The 20,526-nt window shown below is 38.2% G+C and overlaps 3 protein-coding genes and 1 pseudogene across 3 annotated transcripts; 3 read left to right on the plus strand and 1 right to left on the minus strand.

The window, feature by feature from the left end:
• The first annotated feature begins 153 nt into the window (after positions 1–153).
• On the plus strand, positions 154–5,623 carry LOC116298038 (uncharacterized). The gene is made up of 6 exons (XM_089026957.1): positions 154–1,291; positions 1,405–1,847; positions 2,227–2,494; positions 2,674–2,906; positions 3,248–3,555; positions 3,960–5,623. Exons 1-6 carry the CDS (start codon positions 1,233–1,235, stop codon positions 4,158–4,160), a joined length of 1,512 nt encoding a protein of 503 aa, XP_088883083.1. The 5' UTR covers positions 154–1,232; the 3' UTR covers positions 4,161–5,623.
• LOC148913041 (uncharacterized) lies at positions 3,779–6,012 on the minus strand (the record flags this gene model as incomplete). The annotated part of the gene is made up of 2 exons (XM_089026958.1): positions 3,779–5,189; positions 5,907–6,012. Coding segments are annotated over 2 exons (336 nt in total), but the record flags the coding sequence as incomplete, so codon positions are not given.
• Positions 6,013–11,013: 5,001 nt separating this feature from the next.
• LOC148913042 (uncharacterized) lies at positions 11,014–12,024 on the plus strand. The gene has a single exon (XM_089026390.1). The coding sequence runs from the start codon at positions 11,014–11,016 to the stop codon at positions 12,022–12,024; it is 1,011 nt and encodes a 336-aa protein (XP_088882516.1).
• Positions 12,025–17,870: 5,846 nt separating this feature from the next.
• Positions 17,871–20,056, plus strand: LOC116299200 (uncharacterized; annotated as a pseudogene).
• Positions 20,057–20,526: the final 470 nt, after the last annotated feature.

Genomic DNA, 20,526 nt, shown 5'->3' on the forward strand with positions numbered 1-20,526 from the left:
TCTTCAGAATGTCATCATTGCTTCGTTGAGTAAAAGTATTTTGCACTCGATTTGAAAGAATACGCGGAGCGTCTTGGGGAGACAGGGCAAAAAACCGACAAGCCCTCTACTTTTACGATATTTAACAGAGGTTAATGCTCCAAGTTTTTAAGCGTTTTATTTGTGTCACTGCTGCTCAAAACTTGGGACCAAATTTTTATAGAATTATTAGAGTTAATGTTCTTAGTATTCACGAATATGCCAGTTTTTCTGCTGATCAAAACATCACCTCTCCCAAAGTACACAGCTTTATATCTCAAATACGCATTCAATAAATTTTGGTTGCTTTGGATATTTTGCTATTTGGCTCCAAAATAACATGTTTACAAAATATTGAGCTTAAATACGTAAAGCTGTCCTTATGGCGAAAGGCCAAAAACCGTTTTTCTGCCCTGTCTCTTGTTGAACGATGAGCAAGATTTCCATGGCATCTCATAGACACGTGCCCTTAAAACCTTTTAACCTGGAAATCTCATGGTTATACTTTGATTGACGTCTGCTAAACCATACTTTATTTTGACGAACGACCCTCCGCTTTGGGTGCAAAATTCCCGTTGGTCAACTGAATATATTATATAAGAATGACCAGGAAATAATATTAGAATATTTTTGAAATCAATTGCCGATGTTTATACTGATAGGCACCTTGGGTATTTAAAGTGAACCATCTTTATTATCTATCAAATAGGTTAAGTGTAGTCATAACCTGTCTGTCTGTCCATCCCTACTTCTGTCTGTCCATCCCGCCATCTGTCTGTCTGTCTGTCTGTCCATCCGTCTGTTTGTTTGACATTTTCGTTCAACAGCACTTCTTTTTATTAGTTTTTCACACATAGTATGGCTTATTCCTGCAACTGAGTAAGAGTGTCTGTCTGTCTGTCTGTCCGTCTTTCAGTCAGTTTGTCTCTCTGTCAGTGTGTGTCTGTCTGTCTGTCTGTCCGTCTTTTATGGCGTTCCATCCATGCCAAAATTCATAGTTGACATTCGATATTGTAGTTTAAGTATTCTTCTTGGTTTGTACGATTGGACATTCAAGGTTAGATATTTTTTACGGAGTTTTCACAATTCTACTTTGTAGTTAAGAGTATGTCGATATTGTAGCTGAAGTATTCTTGTTGGTTTGTACGATTGGACATTCAAGTTCAGAGTATTGAACATTCAACTTATGAATATCCAACCGCAATCCACTTTACATGCCGTCATCGCGGGCTCAAGGTACGAAGACTCCTCAAAATGGCGGGATAAAAACATAGTAAGTTTAGCTAATTTTCGTATCCTTTTTTCATAAGAGAAAAGTGTTAAAAATTCAAAAAATATACTCAACTCGATTATTCATATATTTTTCCTTTGTTTTATATGTTGTAGTCACCCAAGCAGGATATTCTGTGTAATCATGAACGACATATCCTATTTGCTACAGTCTATTCATGACATTATCAGTGGTTTAAACAGATTAACAGATGACTCGAATAATCAAATGGACTTCGAGTTGGTAGTTAGTAAATTTGATTATCTTCAGAGAATTGTGGTGAACCTCGATATCGATGATTTTGTAACAGAGACAATTAGGAGAGCGTATAGTTTGTTAATAGAAAGCAAAAATACCAAGAAATCCTCTGCAGGCCCAGGTTACAGCGCAGGAATTCAACGAGATGGAAGCCGTGGAAGACCATCATACGTCATAAGTAAGGACGTACTATCTTATTTCATTGACCAAAGTTTTAAACTGGAAGAAATTAGCACTATACTTGGAGTAAGTGTCAGAACTGTGAATAGAAGAATGTCATCATATGGACTCAGTGTATCAGGTAATTAAGACTTGTATCACAAGAAATATTTCAGAAAGAGTAATTTATCATTGATGAGTTGCGGGGGATTTCCTTTGTTGATGTCTAGTTTATATCACTCCCAAATTCTCCATGCCATTACAATTTCACTTCTTATTCCTTTCCTGCCTTCCCTTTCCACCCCAGAATTTCCATTTCTTTCTGTACATGTTAGTAACATGTGTCAGCAAAAGTGACTGTCATTTTTTGACACCCCACCCCTCAATCTGTTAAATATGCGTAATGAATATCTGTGAGAAGTTTGATGATTTAATGCAAAAGTGCACAGTGCAAGTTTTGTAAGTTGTTGTCACTGTAAAGATGGTGGCAATCTTTGTCATAAACTACCTTATGTTTATAGGGACATACAGTACCATTGATGATAACCAGCTAGATGAACTTACTATGCAAGCATCTAATGCACATCCTGGCATTGGTATTAGAATGCTAAAAGGCTATTTACAAAGCAAAGGAATCCGTGTCCAACGTGAAAGGGTTAGATTGTCGTTATTACGAATTGATCCCATTGGTATTGTTCAGAGGTGGCAATCAACTGTCAAAAGACGTCGCTATAATGTGAAATATCCCTTATCATTGTGGCACATTGATGGAAACCACAAACTTATAAGGTAACCTTGATTTTATTTTGAATTATTGGATAAGAACAAGTATATTTCACCTGCATGATGCAAATAATACAGCTGGGGTCTTGATAATTTTTGATACTGTGCTCAATTTCATGGATTGTTTTGTCATACATTTTGTAACCAAAAAAGTTTTCCCATGTACTGATGACACTTTTTCGTAGGTGGAGAATAGTAGTACATGGTGGAATAGATGGTTATTCCAGAATCCCAGTTTACCTAAAGGCATCTGACAATAACAGAGCAGATACTGTATTAAATGCCTTTCTTGAGGCAACATCCGAGTATGGTCTTCCATCGCGTGTAAGATCCGACAAAGGTGGTGAAAATGTAGATGTTGCTTCATATATGTTAAGTCATATTCAGAGAGGACCAGGCAGAGGAAGCATGATTACAGGTATATCATAGAATCAGATCAGTTTTTATTGAATGCCAATTACCTATGTATCTTATTAGAGTCGTTTTCATTGCACCGTGAAACATTAGTCAGACTAATACGTAGTACTTGTTGGTGATAGCTAGTATTAGATCTAGTCTAATGAACCAAAGGCAACCATTATAATAAGGTGAATACATTAACGTGAAAAATACCAAAATGATACTCTTCCGAGTCAGGTCTCCTTGTGTTTAATACAAACTACCACACACTGCCAAAAACTAATTTAGTCTTTTTCGTTTCACGGTGCAATGAAAACGACTATATTAAACAGTGTGCAATTTTGAATAAATGCTTGATAGGAAAAAGTACCCACAATCAGAGAATTGAGCGACTTTGGAGAGATGTTTTTGCTGGATGTATTTCCCTTTTCTACGAGCTATTTCATGATCTCGAAAGTCAGAATATCCTAGACCCAGACAGTGATGCTCATTTGTGGTGTCTACATTTTGTCTTCTTACCCATCATTAACAAACATCTAACCAATTGGAAGAATGCATGGGTTCATCACCCAATACGTACAGAGAAAAACAAGTCTCCAATGCAACTCTGGATTAGAGGCCTGCAGGAAGCCTGGGGGACACAGTCTGTTGAAGATGAAGTATTTCAGGTATGATGATTACAATCAAACTACCTCCAACATTAACATATTGACAGGGGCAGATTCAGAACTTTTTCAAAGAGGGGGTTGCAATGCAATCAAACAAACCAAAAAAAAAAAAAAATTAATAGGGGGTTATTACTATTTTCTAAGACAAGTTATACTGAAAACTCTGTAGAACTAGTTCCCATAGGGTGGTTGCAATAAAACAAAGTAACAACACAGAAAATACTCAAGTAGCATTAAATCATTTATTTTCATTGAAAAATGAAATGGAAAATGTTCTTTAATATTAAGATGACTTTATCTTATAAATATGCTAAGATTAACAAAGGTCAACAAATTTTAAAATTTTAAATTGAAAGCAAAATATGATCTCAGTTGCAAATATTCTTCCACTGTTTTTTATTTAGAATGAAGGTGACAACTTTGGTGTGGACTGGTCTGGGCCTATCCCTGAAGCAGATCCTAGTTTATGTAATGTGGTGGAAGTACCAAACACGACTTGCCCTTTGACTGAAGCCCAGATGAGTTTATTACCATCAACAGAAAACATGAGCTATTTAGAAGGAGTAGAAACATTCCAGCAAATGCTCAACATTTTGAAACTGTAACTTTTGAATATTATGTATGTATAGAATATTATACGAGAGAAGTGTGACACTCCTTCTTGAGCATACCCAACCTAATGTTTTCTGACAATTATTACAAGAACTATTGTTGAAGTTTGAAAATGTGGTTGGCTGTTGAGAGCCCAAGTGTAATAATTGGTTCTGAATGTTTCTTGGCGATAATGTGACTGTTTACTATGCTAAGACCCAAATGTTATTTCATTAAGAACCAAATGTTATTACTCTAAGGACCTTTATTACTTCAGAACCAATTATAACACTCGGGCTATCAACATTGGCTCACTAGCATTTCAGTGGCCATCAATCAATTAGCTGAACTGAAATATAAAAAGCTAGTTGGTGAGTAATGCTTCAAGTTTCAAGGATCACCCTTAAACAGTAATGGTTGTAAGATTTATTGCATGACATTATATACTGATTCTGGGATTGGGGGAGAGGGACTCCATTAAAACAATGAGAGGGGAGCTCAGCAGATGGTTTTGAAAATGACCCTAAAAGGTACATATAAATTAACTGAGACACTTAAATGGTACAACCACATTAAATCAATTATAAAAAATATGTTAGCATATTATTTTCGCCCCTAAAAGGTCTGCCAAGCACCCCATCCATTTGTTATGGGAGTCCCTACCCCCTGGTACTAATTCAACGTTTTGTTTAAAAAAGTATGTCCAAACGTGAAACACTACCAGATTTTTCTCAACGCTTCATTGGCTACATAACAACTGTAACTACAACTCTAGATTTTGTTTAAAAAATTTTATGAGATGTGCACTTCATCCTAGTGGAATGCAAATCCCGCAGCACCATATTTAAGTGCTACATCCATATTTTTTTGGAATTCCAAATATTCCTTGTGCTTTATTGGTAAAATGATAGACCTGAAACAGGTCTCTGATAATGGCAAGTTATTCTCTCCATTGTCGAACTTAATTAGAAGCTTGCCACTGCTTAACTTGAAGGCAGTTTCTCCAGTCCAAAAGCTCATCAGGGTGCGAAGTTTTAAACCTCCTATATTTAATAATAAAATTAATGAAGTTGTCCTTTGGGAGCGTAATATTAAAAATGAAAAAAAAAATAGAAAATGATTTGTGTGAATACAGACAACATTATTACAAAGGCTTGGAAAATCTGGAAAAATACTCAGGATCAAAACCTTTGCAATTACCAATGCAGTACCCCAACCACCATTTAGAGCTTTCTATTCCACAGGGGTAGCTTAGGTTTTTGAGATTCAGGATTGCATGGTTAAGCTGTAGGTAATTAAGAGGATGAGAAAATCTTGACCAAAGCTCAGCTGTGAAAAGTACTACTGCGTAAAATCATGGGTTTGTACACTGTCATATGCTGAGTTGTTTCCCAAGTCTTTACTATTCTTAATGATCGGAATGATATGCACGGTGGAATTTGAGTAATAAACCCAAAACAATAAATGTTAATTAATGGACATGTTTACGTAGATTACGTTAGCCATAAATACAGCTGTTAAGCAGAGGTATTGCATTCTTGCTCAGTTTTACCAGTGGTAAAAGACGAAGCGGCCCACCCGCCCTCCCTTCGATTTGTGTTTAGGGGCAATAAAAGGAAGGGGAAATAATTAAACCATTCTATCAAATTAAATTCTACTGTAAGCTGTTTCAAACGAGAACAATATAAAAGTGTTTATGGATGCAACAATAACTGTAATTAAAGATTCTAAAAATAAAGCTTTTATGAACTTTTTTTTACCTTCAGCACCTTCAATTTCATCGATATATGATTTGAAGAAACCCACAGTTCTCTCCTGTTCTTCTTTTGGCGTTTCCTCAAATTCAAAGCTTAGTTCGAGAAAGCGTCACCCCGTTGTGTTGGTACAAATAATGTCCCTACTAAAACAAAGAACTATGAAACCTGAGCATTTGAGTTGGTTAGATGTCTATTTATTTAATCCAAGATTGCGTCATAATTAGCAACACCTTGGTGGAGTGATACTGAACCACAGATTAGATAAGATTACAATAGAAAAGTTTCCTAAATTTTGTTTACGAATTATAATTAATAAACAAAATAACGATGTATAACAATTATAAATAGTATAATAATGCCTTATGATCTTATGAGAACATCCTCCATGGCCGAAGTCTACTCGGAGCTTCCCTGTCGATTACTTCTAGGATTTGCCGCCAATACCATCGTCATCAAGAGTAAATAATTAAGGATAAAATTTCAACAGCTAGGGTCTGCCAAATTTTAATGACTGATTATTTTCAGAGGAAAAAAGGAAAGTGTTCTAAGCCGGTACTTTGTACTACACCTCCGGTAACCACAAAACATACTGAACTAAGCTAAGCTCCCCATGATTTTGAGGAGTCTTCGTACCTTGAGCCCGCGATGACGGCATGTAAAGTGGATTGCGGTTGGATATTCATAAGTTGAATGTTCAATACTCTGAACTTGAATGTCCAATCGTACAAACCAACAAGAATACTTCAGCTACAATATCGACATACTCTTAACTACAAAGTAGAATTGTGAAAACTCCGTAAAAAATATCTAACCTTGAATGTCCAATCGTACAAACCAAGAAGAATACTTAAACTACAATATCGAATGTCAACTATGAATTTTGGCATGGATGGAACGCCATAGTCTTTCAGTCAGTTTTTCTCTCTGTCAGTGTGTGCCTGTCAATGTGTCTGTCTATCTGTCAATCCTTCTAAACTGTTTGTCGGTCTGTCTGTCTGTCTATATGTTAATTGCATATTTTTTGACTGCATGAGTTAATTTTTATTTGACGTTTTTCACCATAGTTTTTAGATTGATACTATGTTGAGATGTTCTCTCTGGAAGAGTTTATCTCTATTTGTCCATTGTCTGTCTGTCTGTCCATTAGTATAATTATCTTCCGCATAATCAATAATGAACTAATTCCTTCAAATACAAAATACCATATTTTTAATCAATATTTACTTCTCTGTTGAATGCCATTAACAATGCCTGAGCCCGCAATATTTCTGGACTCCGCAAGGCGAAAATGTTTTTAATTACAAATATAAACACAATTATGATTGGCTAAATCAACAATACTTAGTCTGTAACAGTTGCTTGAAAAAAACATATCTACATGTTATTTTTTGAGCGTGCGGAGTAAGAAATAAGGGCGTTGAAAAACAAGATTGAAGGTATGGTTGAATAGCTAAAAACACTGCGCTTTCGCTGCTGCTGGATCACTAATATATTCTAGAATATTTAATTAACACGGGGGCAAAAGTTGCAAAAGCTTGCTCCACATCTTTCATAATGATGGGGTTTTGAAGTGAAACCTCCCCATGATCCTTTACGGGACGTGTTCTTGCCCAGTCTTCCTTCTTTAACTGTCACAAACTAATAAAAAAGATGTTAACAATTTTTCTTCAGAATTTCAATCTTTCAAGATTCAAACACATATTTAAGAGAGTTTGTGCAGAGTGTGTAAAATATAACACAAGCTCATTCTCTTAAGAATTCTTTGTTAACCTTGCAATGATGGATAATTTTCAATTAAACACTGATTATTTATTACAAAGGAGTTTTTACTTTTGATTATTTTGTTAAGAGAAATTTAATGCATGAAATTTCTTTTCACCTAAACCTTCCTTGATCATGATTATTTTCTTTTTTTCATCCTTCCTTCCCTAACAGAGCTGAAAAAAGACCTGCTTCCTATGCAAAATACCTATAGTTTCAAAAAAATAAACCCCTTGCATGTTATGTCAAAGCTGCTCAATTTGGAGCACAAAACAAGAGAATTTCAATCTCATGAGAATTGGAAATTGTTTTGCCCTCCACATCGAGCTGTATTCCGACGTGCTGCAAGGGGTCTATTCTTAAAATCAGCTACAAAAGTGCAGAAGATAATCTTATTTCTTCAAGTGAAAAATAATGTGTATTTCAATCTATTAACCAATGCCTAAGGTTTGTTTTTATTGGATGCACAACTTTTCAAATGTTTTCCCCCCCTGAAAACCTCGACCAATTTTCGTGTTAGATTCTTTATATGCGAACTTTTTGAGCCGCCATGTTTGTTTTCTTGAACAATTTGGCGCATGCGCATAGTTTTTCAGCCCTGTCCCCTTAATTCCCATCCATTCCCCCCCACCCCCCACCCCCCCCGAAAAAAAACCCCTTGCCCTTGCTTTTACCCTACCCTCCTTCCTTCCTTGCTTGATCTGTCTCTCTTCACTTCCTGTTAGCCATTCTGAGGTTGGAGGAAAACTGTCGGCATTGTAATGTATTTTGGGGCTGTTTTTAGGGGACCTTTTCAAAATGGCGTCTATTTTCAGCGGTCTCATATATGAGGAATAATTAGCATATTAGTCACTTTTCTTCAAACCTGCAGCCGGCTCGGAAAGCTAAATAACCGGCCACAAGTCTCTTGGTGTCTACTTATTCAATGCCTTCTCCTTCATATTGCCCTCGTTATGTTTATGCAAAGCTAACAGGTTAGTCAGAACTTTTCAAAACGCATTTTTTGCATTGTGGCTGACTGCCGATAGCTATGAAATTCCAGCACTTCAATTTCGAAAATAGTTCTGTACATTTGAGTTATTTCGTGGCCTGCAGAGCAGACATGATCAATACTAGCTGTAAATTTGTCTCAATATTGCCCTGGCTAGCTAGTTCTCGCATGGTTTACGGCTTCCTCGTCCATTCTAGGTCTACTGCAACCTCGTGTTTTTGTCTTCTGGTTGTGCAATGTTCAATATTCTAATTTCGAAGCTTGCCTATTTAATTTCGTCACAGCTCATTTAGTCCAGCTGGCAGAAGAATTGTTCGTTCGTAAGATGCGCTATGGGGAAGGGGCCGTTTTAAAGGTTTGGTAATATTGCCTTCAGTTTCCATTTCAAATCATCAATGATTTAATGTAGTAGCCAGTTTAGTGCAGTTAGTAACTTATAATCATTCGAGTAGAAATTCTAGCTGCTTTACAATCGTTTATGCACTCAGGCACCAAAAAACCAAACATACTTTCCCACCACCACCCACTCGGGTGGGTTCACCCAACTTCTGCTTTACTATAGGGACCGCAGAGCATATTGAAAAGTGAGGGGGGGCTGGCATTTGAAAATTAAGCATATTGAAAAAAGAAAAATAGCTATAAAAATATAGTAAACGTTTATTTATATTCGTATTTTTGGCGCAAAAAGCCCCTCTCCTACGCGGTCCCTGTACTAGTGATTTTATCCCATTACATTCCTTTATAAACCATACAAAGGAACCTTGTTTGGGTTCAGACAGTATTAGACATATTTGATTGGCTTAGACTTACGTCATAGCTCGCATACAACGATTCCTATTGTTCGAAAATGACCTGGGTGTTACCTACAGGGCGCAGCCCCAAACCAACCAGACTGTAAACTATATAACATTCAAGACTGAGGTCGAAGAGACTAGGTAGATGATTTTAGAGCTTAGAGAAATTGGTGTCGCTGTTAAATTTAAGGCTAACTGAAGGTATAGTTAGTGAGTAGAGTACTTGCTAAAGGTAAGGATTTAGAGGGTTCTAAAAAGTTTTCTAGTTTTATAGCGAGCGCTAGACTATATTTTTGTTGTCTAGTTCTTGCATCATTGTGTTTCACTTTCGTTTTCGTGTAGGATAAAGTCTAATTTCCCTCTTCTACCAATAAATAAGCATAAGTTCAAGTTCCAATAAACTAACTATGCCTGTACATGAACGATATATGGTGTATTTTGAAGTCAGGTTTGTCTGTAGCAATTGCAAAATTCGAAGTTGTAGAGATAGCTGACTGACTTTGTTACGGCTGGTACGCTGCGACTGTCGAAGAGCTAATTGTCACGAACTAAACGACTTGTGGCGGCGAATGCGGCGGGTATATTTTACTGATCGACTAGGTCAACGGAGATCACGGAGAACGGATAGTTGGCGGTGATTTTATTGACAATAATCAAACGTAAACTGAAATACAATGTAGCGTAGCAAGATTGTTATGAAGAGTTCATTACAATTATATTTTTACATGGACAGATAGTCATATTATATGCATTCCAATCATATTTGCGGCCTTACAGCATTTACTGTATAAACTACCAAAAACGCACGTCAAATAAGGCGCAGAAAATCATGGACTCTCAATATGAGAAATATAACTAAATGAACAAGTATAATAAATCTAGATCACATCTCAAGATATAATATACATAGCTAGACTAAAGGACACGAGATGCGGTATTACCACGTGGAACTAGGAGGCGTTGTACCGCGCTGGGATAGCAGGACAAACTTGTGGGAAAATGTCTAGGTAATCTAAAGACGTGTAGAACTAAAAACAAACTAGAGATAATACTTACATATCGGTTCCCGCTTGTCTCTAACAACCAAGGGCAACTCAAGATTCTAGCTAGCCAAGCAAACTATGCATACACGCGTATCAAAGACGGACTCTAAAGCCTGGTTCACACGAGCAACGCAAACGCAAGCGCAAACGCAAACGCAAGCAATGTTCACACGTACAACGCAAATGCAAGTAAATTAAGATACGCATGCGCAGTAGTGCTTGTTTATAGTTCACACGTATTTTCCTTGCGTTTGCGTTTTCTCCGGTTCACACGTTAAAAACGCAAACGCAAACGCAAGCACAAGAAAATGGAAAATTTTCCATTCCTTGCGTTTGCGTTTGCGTTTGCGTTTGCGTTTGCGTTTGCGTTTGCGTTACTGTAGTTCATGTCGTGATCATTGATTCATTGCGTGACTCGGTAACGCAATCATTGTAATCATGTATGTAATAGAGTGATTTGTCTAATAAACACAGTTGAATCTAGAGTCAGGACTGAACATAACATGGTGTCAGAAGTCTAAATGGAAAGCCTAAGACCTCCAAAACCTCTGTCCTTTGACGGGAATGTTTCAGAAAACTGGAGACGGTGGATACAGCAATTTCGACTGTATCTAAATGCCACCGGACGAGATGAGAAACCAGAAGCAATACGATGTTCCACCCTGCTTACAGTAGCCGGTGAAGATGCCGTAGAGATCTTTAATACTTTTGTATTCAGCAAGGAAGAAACAAACAAAATTGAACCGTTGATTAAGAAATTTGAACAATATTGCACGCCAAAGAAGAACGTAACTTTTGAAAGACACGTTTTCAACACTAGAAACCAAGGTCCAGCAGAAAGTATTGACATGTACGTAACGGATTTAAAGAAGTTAGCGAGGTTGTGTGAATTTGGCGTTTTACACGATTCCCTAATCAAAGACCGCATAGTGTGCGGTATTCAAAATGCAGAAGTTAAAGCAAGATTACTAAGAGAGGAGGACTTGACACTTGACAAAGCGTTAACCATGTGTCGCACGGCAGAACTAAGTATGACACAACTAAAAAACATCGTCGAAGGAGGACAAGAGCATGTAGCCTCGATTTACAAGAAACCCACCAACACCGATAGAAAACAACAGCAGGACAAGGAAAAAGAGCTATCTGCGAATAACTGTTTAAAATGTGGATCAAGGCACGCGCCACGAAAATGCTTTGCCTTTGGCAAGACGTGCCGAAATTGCAACAAGCCTAATCATTTTGCGAAAATGTGTCGACTGAACAGAAACTCCAATGGTGGGATAAATGCCATTGCACAAGAATCAGAAGAATCGGACAATGAAGGATTCTTTGTGGGTGCGGTCGATGACATACAACAGACACACAAAAATGGATGGAATGTCGAAACGGAAACCAAGCTGTACAATCAGTTGAGTAAAGAAAAACCCATCAAGTCAACCACAAAGTTACTATCATATTCGGGACATAAAATGAAAACTCTTGGAAAAAATACACTGGTCGTGTCATTTAAAAAAAAAGCTTCACCCTGTTGAATTTCAGATCGTTGAGCATGATGGAGCAGTGCCCGTACTCGGACTGAACACTTGTCTAGAAATGGAGTTGATCAAACGTGTCTATACAGTAAACACAGAGCCAAAGGAGTATGATGAGAGTAAAGGAAAGAACTGTACACAAGCGACGCAAGCAGATAAAATTGTGGAAGAATTTGATGATGTATTTAAGGGCCTTGGGTGTTTTGATGGGCATTACCATATCAAAATTGATGAATCTGTCACGCCTGTCATACACCCGCCCCGCAAAGTCCCCTTCGCTTTGAAAGATCGACTCAAAACAGAGCTTGAAAGAATGGAGACGCTTGGTGTCATCACCAAGGTCACGGAACCGACTGAATGGGTGAATTCCATCGTTGTGACAGAAAAGAAAAATGGCAAAGTTTGTGTATGTTTGGACCCGAGAGACATGAATAAAGCTGTACAACGAGAGCACTACCCCATGAAAACAGTGGAAGAAGTCGCAACCCAATTAAGCGGAACAACAGTTTTCAGTACTTTAGACGCCTCCTCAGGATTTTGGCATGTGAAACTAGATGACACGAGCTCCAAACTAACTACATTTAACACTCCGTATGGACACTACAGGTTCTTACGGACGCCATTTGGAATCAATTCGAGTAGTGAAGTGTTTCAGCGTAGAATGACACAATCGTTCGAGGATATTGAAGGAGCAGAATCGATTGTTGATGACATTTTAATATGGGGAAAAGATGAAGCAGAACACAACCAACGTTTGCGACGAGTACTACAAAGAGCCAAGGACATTAACCTTAAACTAAACGCAGAAAAATCAAAGATACAGACAAGTGAAGTCACTTATATGGGACATATAATTAGTAAAGATGGATTGAAACCCGACCCTTCAAAAATCCAAGCAATTAAAGACATTGAAACACCGAGACATAAGAAAGATCTTTTACGCTTCATGGGAATGGTAAATTATCTCGGCAAATTCATTCCCAACTTGACAGAAAAAACTCAACCATTAAGAGAACTATTGAAGAAAGAAATTGAATGGCACTGGACAAACTTGCATGACGCTGCATTTAATCAAGTAAAGGAAAGCTTAATCTCAGACAAAGTACTCAAGTATTACGATGTGACTAAACCGGTTACCATTTCGGTAGATTCATCGTCTTATGGACTTGGTGCATGTCTCTTGCAAGAGGGACAGCCCATATCATATGCATCAAGATCCCTCAGCACATCGGAAAAGAATTATGCACAGATTGAAAAGGAACTTTTGGCAATCCATTTTGGATGCCAGAAATATCACCAATTTATCTACGGGAAACCAGTGACAGTTGAAACTGACCACAAGCCGCTTGAATATTTGTTCAAGAAACCGCTAATCACAGCACCGCCACGTTTACAACGAATGATGTTGAGTCTTCAAAAATACGAATTGTATGTTAATTACAAACCAGGAAAGACACTGTTTATTGCCGACACGTTAAGCAGAGCGCCAGGAGCGCAAACTAACAGTCCTGAACAGGATGAAAGATTTTATGTTCACACGATACAAAATTTGCCCATAACTTCAGCCAAAATAGAAGAGTTCAAGACGGAAACCGACAAAGACGCAGCTTTACAGGGCCTAAAGCAAATTTTAAAAAGAGGATGGCCTGAGGACAAAGGGTCCGTTGACCCGGTAATCCGCGAATATTGGTCTGTTCGATATGAAATCAGCGAACAAGAAGGACTGTTACTAAGAGGAGAAAGACTTATTGTACCATATACACTGAGAGCTGAAATGCTAAAGAAATTACACGAAAGTCACTTAGGAGTTGAGAAGTGTAAGCGACGGGCGCGCGACATATTATATTGGCCAGGGATGAACGATCAAATCACACAAATTGTGTCCAACTGTGAAACATGTGCAATGTACAGGAACGCACAGCAGAAAGAGCCAATGAAAGGGCACGATATTCCCGACCGACCATGGCAGAAAGTTAGTATGGATATAATGGAACTAGATAAAGAACAGTATATAGTCATAACAGATTATTACTCCAAATATTTTGAATTGTCACAGCTGCCCAGCACTACTGCCATGACAACAGTGAAATATATTAAGCCACATTTCGCGCGTCACGGAATACCTGAAGAAGTTATCTCAGATAACGGTCCACAATTTAGTAGTAAAGAGTTCCAAGATTTCGCTAGAAACTATGGATTCAAGCATACCACATCATCACAGCGATATCCCCTATCTAACGGACTGGCAGAGCGAACTGTTCAGACAGTAAAGAATGTGTTAAAGAAAGCGAAACAAGATAAGAGAGATCCAAGCCTAGCTCTGTTAGATTTACGAAACACGCCACTTGATGGAGTTGGAAAATCACCAGTACAAATCCTGATGGGGAGACGAACGAGAACACGATTGCCAACACACAAAAAGCTGCTCAAACCATTGTATGACACGGAGAAGGTTAAAACATCATTGGAGCTGAAGCAAGATCGACAGAAATACTTCTACGATCAGCATGCCAAACCAATAGAACCACTAACAACGGGAGAGAGAGTTGGGATTAAAGACCAGAAGACAGGCATTTGGGTCCCAGCGACAGTAACGGAACAACTTGAACAACCTCGTTCCTACAAAGTGGAAAGTGAAGGAGTGGAATATCGACGAAACCGTCGAGACCTACTGAAGTTCCCTGAAAAGTCTCAGAATCTAGAAACGTCACTGAAGGTTCTACCAGCTTCGAGCGACAAACCAGAACCCACTATTGCAAAGCCCATTACTGCAACCAAAGACGTAACTATGACAAGGTCTGGCCGAGTTGTAAAACCACCAGACCGATTTGTGTAAATACTAGGGACATTTTTAGCAGTTATAAGGACATTGAAACATTGAACATGTGCTCAGTTTATTTAGTTTATTGGTAGTAGATATATACAAATACATGTATAAAAAATTAAAAACAAAACAAACAAAAAAAAAAACCAGTGGAAAAAGGGGGATGTCGTGATCATTGACTCATTGCGTGACTCGGTAACGCAATCATTGTAATCATGTATATAATAGAGTGATTTGTCTAATAAACACAGTTGAATCTAGAATCAGGACTGAACATAACAGTTCACACGTAGTTTTTCTTGCGTTTGCGTTTGCGCTTGCGTCTGCGTTTGCGTTGCTCGTGTGAACCAGGCTTAACTAATGACTAAAATAAAGCGGTGGCGCATTTTGTCACGTGAATGGGCGTTGATTAAGGAAATGAAACTAACAAATCAGGAAAGCAGATTATGTAAAGAGTAACTAATTACTAAATAGAAAGAGCATTGTTCTGGAGTCCTTTACAGACTTGGCTTTGATTTGGAAGCAGTATTGAAAGAAAAGCCTGGTTCACACGAGCAACGCAAACGCAAACGCAAGCAATGTTCACACGTACAACGCAAATGCAAGGAAATTAAGATACGCATGCGCAGTAGTGCTTGTTTATAGTTCACACGTATTTTCCTTGCGTTTGCGTTTGCGTTTGCGTTGCTCGTGTGAACCACGTCTTGCGTTTGTGCTTGCGTTTGCGTTTTCTCCGGTTCACACGTTAAAAACGCAAACGCAAACGCAAGCACAGGAAAATGGAAAATTTTCCATTCCTTGCGTTTGCGTTTGCGTTTGCGTTTGCGTTTGCGCTTGCGCTTGCGCTTGCGCTTGCGCTTGCGTTTGCGTTTGCGTTGCTCGTGTGAACCAGGCTAAACGAATCATTCGTGCAGTGGTATCGGACATGGAGTAAATCTAGTGTACAAGTTTAATCTTAAGCAGTTTCTTTTATAAATGGCTGATGCATTTGTGTTGGTCTGATACAGAAAACAAGCTGAACTTCGAAGCTACGGACGATCATTAACGCGGAAGTGAAGTTTATCACTTCATGTGGAATAAATCTTGGGATTGAATCATTAAGGTAAACTACATAAAAAACAAGTCGAAATTCTAAAGGACATGTAAGATTAAGATAGTTTTAAACCTGCTATTGATTTTGAATTGACGAGGTTCGTTTTTTCTAGGTATTGAAAGTGTAGAACAGTTGCAGCGTTCTTGCTAACGTAGGAATCACACAGAAGTACCAGAACGAGCACCGTTACACAGGTAGGGGTATTTTAACTGCAAGTGAATTATTGAAATCATATTTATTGAAAGTGTGGACGCATAACGATGGGAATTTATGTTGAAATTGAGAAATTTGAGCGCTAATAAACTGTTTGGTGTGGCTTCACGTCTGTAAACGAAGACTATACCTTTTGATCCCTTAGTGTGACGTCACTTCATTGATTGACGGCTCTCCGTCAATGTCAAAGACTGTTAGACGTGTGTAGACTGTGACAAGCTGCTGTGCATAACATAAATAGCCCCAACGAAGAACAAAAACATTAGGTGGGATATAGCTTAGTCTACCTCGCATCCGTTTTTAGTGTCGGTCGTCACGCAACGCTCTGGAGGAGCGTTGCGTGACGACCGACACTAAAAACGGATGCGAGGGAGACTAGATATAGCTTATCTCTGTATAGTATATTCTAAAAACGATTTACTTGAAGATTTACTTGAAGATTTACTTAGGAAAATGCTCGTAGGATAATGAAATAAGAATTATTTAGATTCCAAGCAGTTTAGCTGAGTTGATAGCTGAGTATTGTTTTACCGATATTGAACTGCTTTGTTCGCTTATATGTGTGTGTTTTCTGTCTGAACAATCCTATGTTTTAGTGTTCTAATAAATAAATATCAAGCTTGGTAATTTTGAATTTTATGCACTTATTTATAAAATATTTCTTAAATTTATGATATGCGCTGGGTTATGTTTAATTTTTTTGTATTTATAGATTGATTGTTGTGGAGTGTGGGATGTAAACCTTGCATGTTCAAAGTTCAAGGAAATCTCAAGAAATATGGGGGGGGGGGGGTGGGGGGGAGATTTCTCGTTGCACTCGTGGTTCCACTTGAGTTTTGAACATTTTAAGATGCATCTGTGATCAATAAGAGGACAGTCAGTGAAAATCTATGAGCGATTTCTTAAATTACGTAATTATTTTCAGTCACTTGTAACGTAACAGTCAATTTCAAGGGTGACAATATACCCCTCCCTTTCCCTCCGGACAAACCCTGGGCATTTGTTTTAGGCACTTGTCTGCCCCGGGGGGGTACTCTTGCCCGTTTAGGGTAGGGATGTGCCGCTGAGCCCTCTGAACCCTGGCCCTGTTCCAGAGTAAAATCGCTGAAATTCATACCCTGTTCCAGAGCAAGATAGCTGAAAACCTTAACCTTTTCCGGTAGTGCGAAAATAGATACTCTGTTCCAGAGAGGAGAGAGCGTGATTTCATATACCCTATTCCAGAGCGATTACGATTTTATATACCCTGTTCCAGAGTAGAATCGCTGAAAACCATACCCTTTTTAGCGGCACGTACACGTATAGCGAATATAGAGGAGTACCCCCCCCCCCCCCCCCCGGGTTGTCTACATAGTCAAGTATTTGATAAAAAACGAAGTGTGACACGTACGCGTCAGGCATTTGCAGAACAATAAATTTCTGTTCAGTAGCCAACAATTTAAAAAAATCATGATGGGCGCCCTTGGAATTGACTGATACATAATAAAATAAAAAATTGGAACATATCTTTTTATGCTTCTTATGTTTATTTAGTGTAAATTCTGACGAAATGAGAGTGCTTTTCCACCGAGATGACACCTAAACAAAGACAAGACCTTATCTAAAAGACTTATGGTCTACCTGTGTAGTGACGGCCGGGAACTAATCTACTCGTTGGAACATGGTGGGGTATACACCCTTTTAATAAGTCGCGGCGCCATATTGAATAAATTATCGATGACGTCAATGGCGGAAAGACTCGCCCTAGCCGCTCCAGTGTTTTCCCGCCATTCGGAAGTCAAAATGGACGGGGAAGACGAATCCGACAGAACTAACTCCCAAATTGCTTGTATTTGTGAACAGGTATGCTGACTTAATAAAACATTTACTTTAATTTGCTTTCATTTTATTTGGAACGCTGTCATCAATCAAACCTTTTGCCGGCAAACTAATTGCAACTTGTTACTACAGCTCACTTGCGAGGATATACCAGGTGCTTCGTTGGTATTAGAAAAGCTTGAAAAATATAAGAAATGAGCTCATATTTTGGTTAAAGTGCCGTGAAATAAAGAGAAAGTCAGCTGCGACAAAAGCCGAGCTAATTTCAAAGTAAGTATCTGATAGAATTTCGATTGTTTGCACGCAAAGGCAATCTTGCTTATTTAAAGTACATGTTTAACGTGGAGCGGAAGTAAATGCGATTTTATTGTCAAATAATACATTTATTACACCTTGTTTCATTAGGGTAAGGCACAACTTCGATATTCAGCACCAAATTGTCGACCCTGCTACACGAGAGCAAAAAGAATGAAATGCGACAATATTGCCCTGATCAGGAACGCGAAGCAGCAAGCACAGAAGTCAGCCAAGCTTCACAGTCAGTCTCAGATATAATTGAAAACTGGAGTTCAAACACATCTTATCTACCAAAGAAGTTTTCATATATCAACATTTTTAATCATGCAAAAAAAAAGTGGAAGGAATTCCAATAGTTATGTGGAAAAACCCCTTGAAAAAGGTTACAAGTTTTTTTATGAGAATTTTGTGCATGATGTGTTAGGCTTTGCCTCAGGAAATGAAGTCCACATTAAAGGCAAATGCTATCATTCACAGAGAAAAGTTTTGGAGCCAAGCAGAGTTGTAGTGAAGTTATCAATGGATGGCAATGTAATTAATGGCAAATGTTCTTGTCCAGCTGGTGCTAATGGATATTGTAATCATACAATGGCACTATTATATCTGATTGATCACACAATAAAAATAAAAGCTAAAAGTTTTCCTGTAGTTGGGACATGCACAGACAACCCACAGCAATGGCATAAACCCAGGGAATTCATCCCGACCCTATTATGGGTTACACAGTAACAAACCCAAAGTATAATGCAAAAAGGCCAGGAGGAGTTAAATGTACCCTTTATGAGGCAAGACAGCCTGCCATTAGAAACTATGATGGGGCAATTGAATTACAGAACAATCTTGCAAAAATAAACCCTGCTTTGGGATTCTGTACTGTGTTTTCTGATAACCCATCCACAGAGCAAATAACATTAAATGAGTCAAAGGTTCCTGTTGGAAGTGTTTTAAGCTACCAACTCTCTTTGACTGAAGGAAACTTCCAAGTTATAACCAATTTCCCTCCCCTAGTTATTATACCAGGTACATCTATACAAGGAGATACCTTCCCAAGTTTGCCCTATGATAAAGAAGTGAAAACAGTTGGATTACAAATGCCTCTTAATTTTGAGGAGAGTCAATTTATTGATAGCTTACAAGTCATCAACCCTTCTGATATTGAACTGCAAAACACTAGGGGACAGAGTGACAACTCACTTTGGTTTAATGCAAGAAAAAACAACTAGCAGTAATTTTGGACAAGAGAAAATCTGGCATTTGTCAAAAGAAATTTGTCGACACTCTTTTATCACATAAAGATCTATCAAATGTAACATCTATAAAGTATGGCAAAGACAATGAAGCTAAAGCCGCAGATAAATATGTTAATTACATGAAAGCATCAGGAAATCCAGTTAAGATTTCAGAGAGTGGTGTTATTGTATCTCAACATATGCCCTGGTTGGCTGCAACTCCTGATCGAAAAGTGATTGACAAAGGTTATGGCTTAGTGGAAATCAAATGCCCTTATACATTAAGAAATCTTACTCCAGAGATGGCATGTAAAGAGCCCACTTTTTATTGATCTAATCAATGGAAAGCCAAAACTCCAACGAAGTCATATTTACTATTACCAAATACAAGGTCAACTTGGTATATGTGGCTTAAAATGGTGCGACTTTGTTTGCTTCTTTAATAAAGGCCTTATCATTGAGCGCATACAGTTTGATGAACATTTCTGGGAAGCAATGATTACCAAGTTGACAGCCTATTATCAGCAACATATCATGCAAAGTGCCATGAAGCTTTAGAGTTTTGACTTCTTAATCTATCAAAGAGATAGAACAAAAGAGATGGAATTAGTTATATATGTCTATGTACATTTGTGACAGGGTTCCCAAGGGTCAGGGAAAAGCACAGTCAGGGAAAAACACAGTCAGGGAAAAGTCAGGGAATCTTTTATTTAGTCAGGGAAATTGCGATTTTCACCTAAAGTCAGGGAAAAGTCAGGGAATTTTGTTTAAAGTTAACCATGAGTGTCTGTGTGATACTCATACTGTTTGCAATTTTCAGATAGACTGATAAATCCTTTCGAATAATGAAAAAAAATATTGAAGTATTTAGTATCAGTTATGCTAGACAGTTTAATTGCGTTGGGTATCCTGTGTAATATGAGTAGTATAGGGGATGGGGGTTCCAGCGCAACGACCACCGGAGGATTACCCGTCTAAAGTACCCCCCTCGATTCGTACCGCGATTACCCGCATCCCGTGTTTATGTA

The sequence above is a fragment of the Actinia tenebrosa genome, unplaced genomic scaffold, assembly GCF_029948245.1.
Source record: "Actinia tenebrosa isolate PJP-AT-01 unplaced genomic scaffold, QUT_ActTen_1.0 PGA_scaffold10__47_contigs__length_13832649, whole genome shotgun sequence".
NCBI lineage: Eukaryota > Metazoa > Cnidaria > Anthozoa > Actiniaria > Actiniidae > Actinia > Actinia tenebrosa.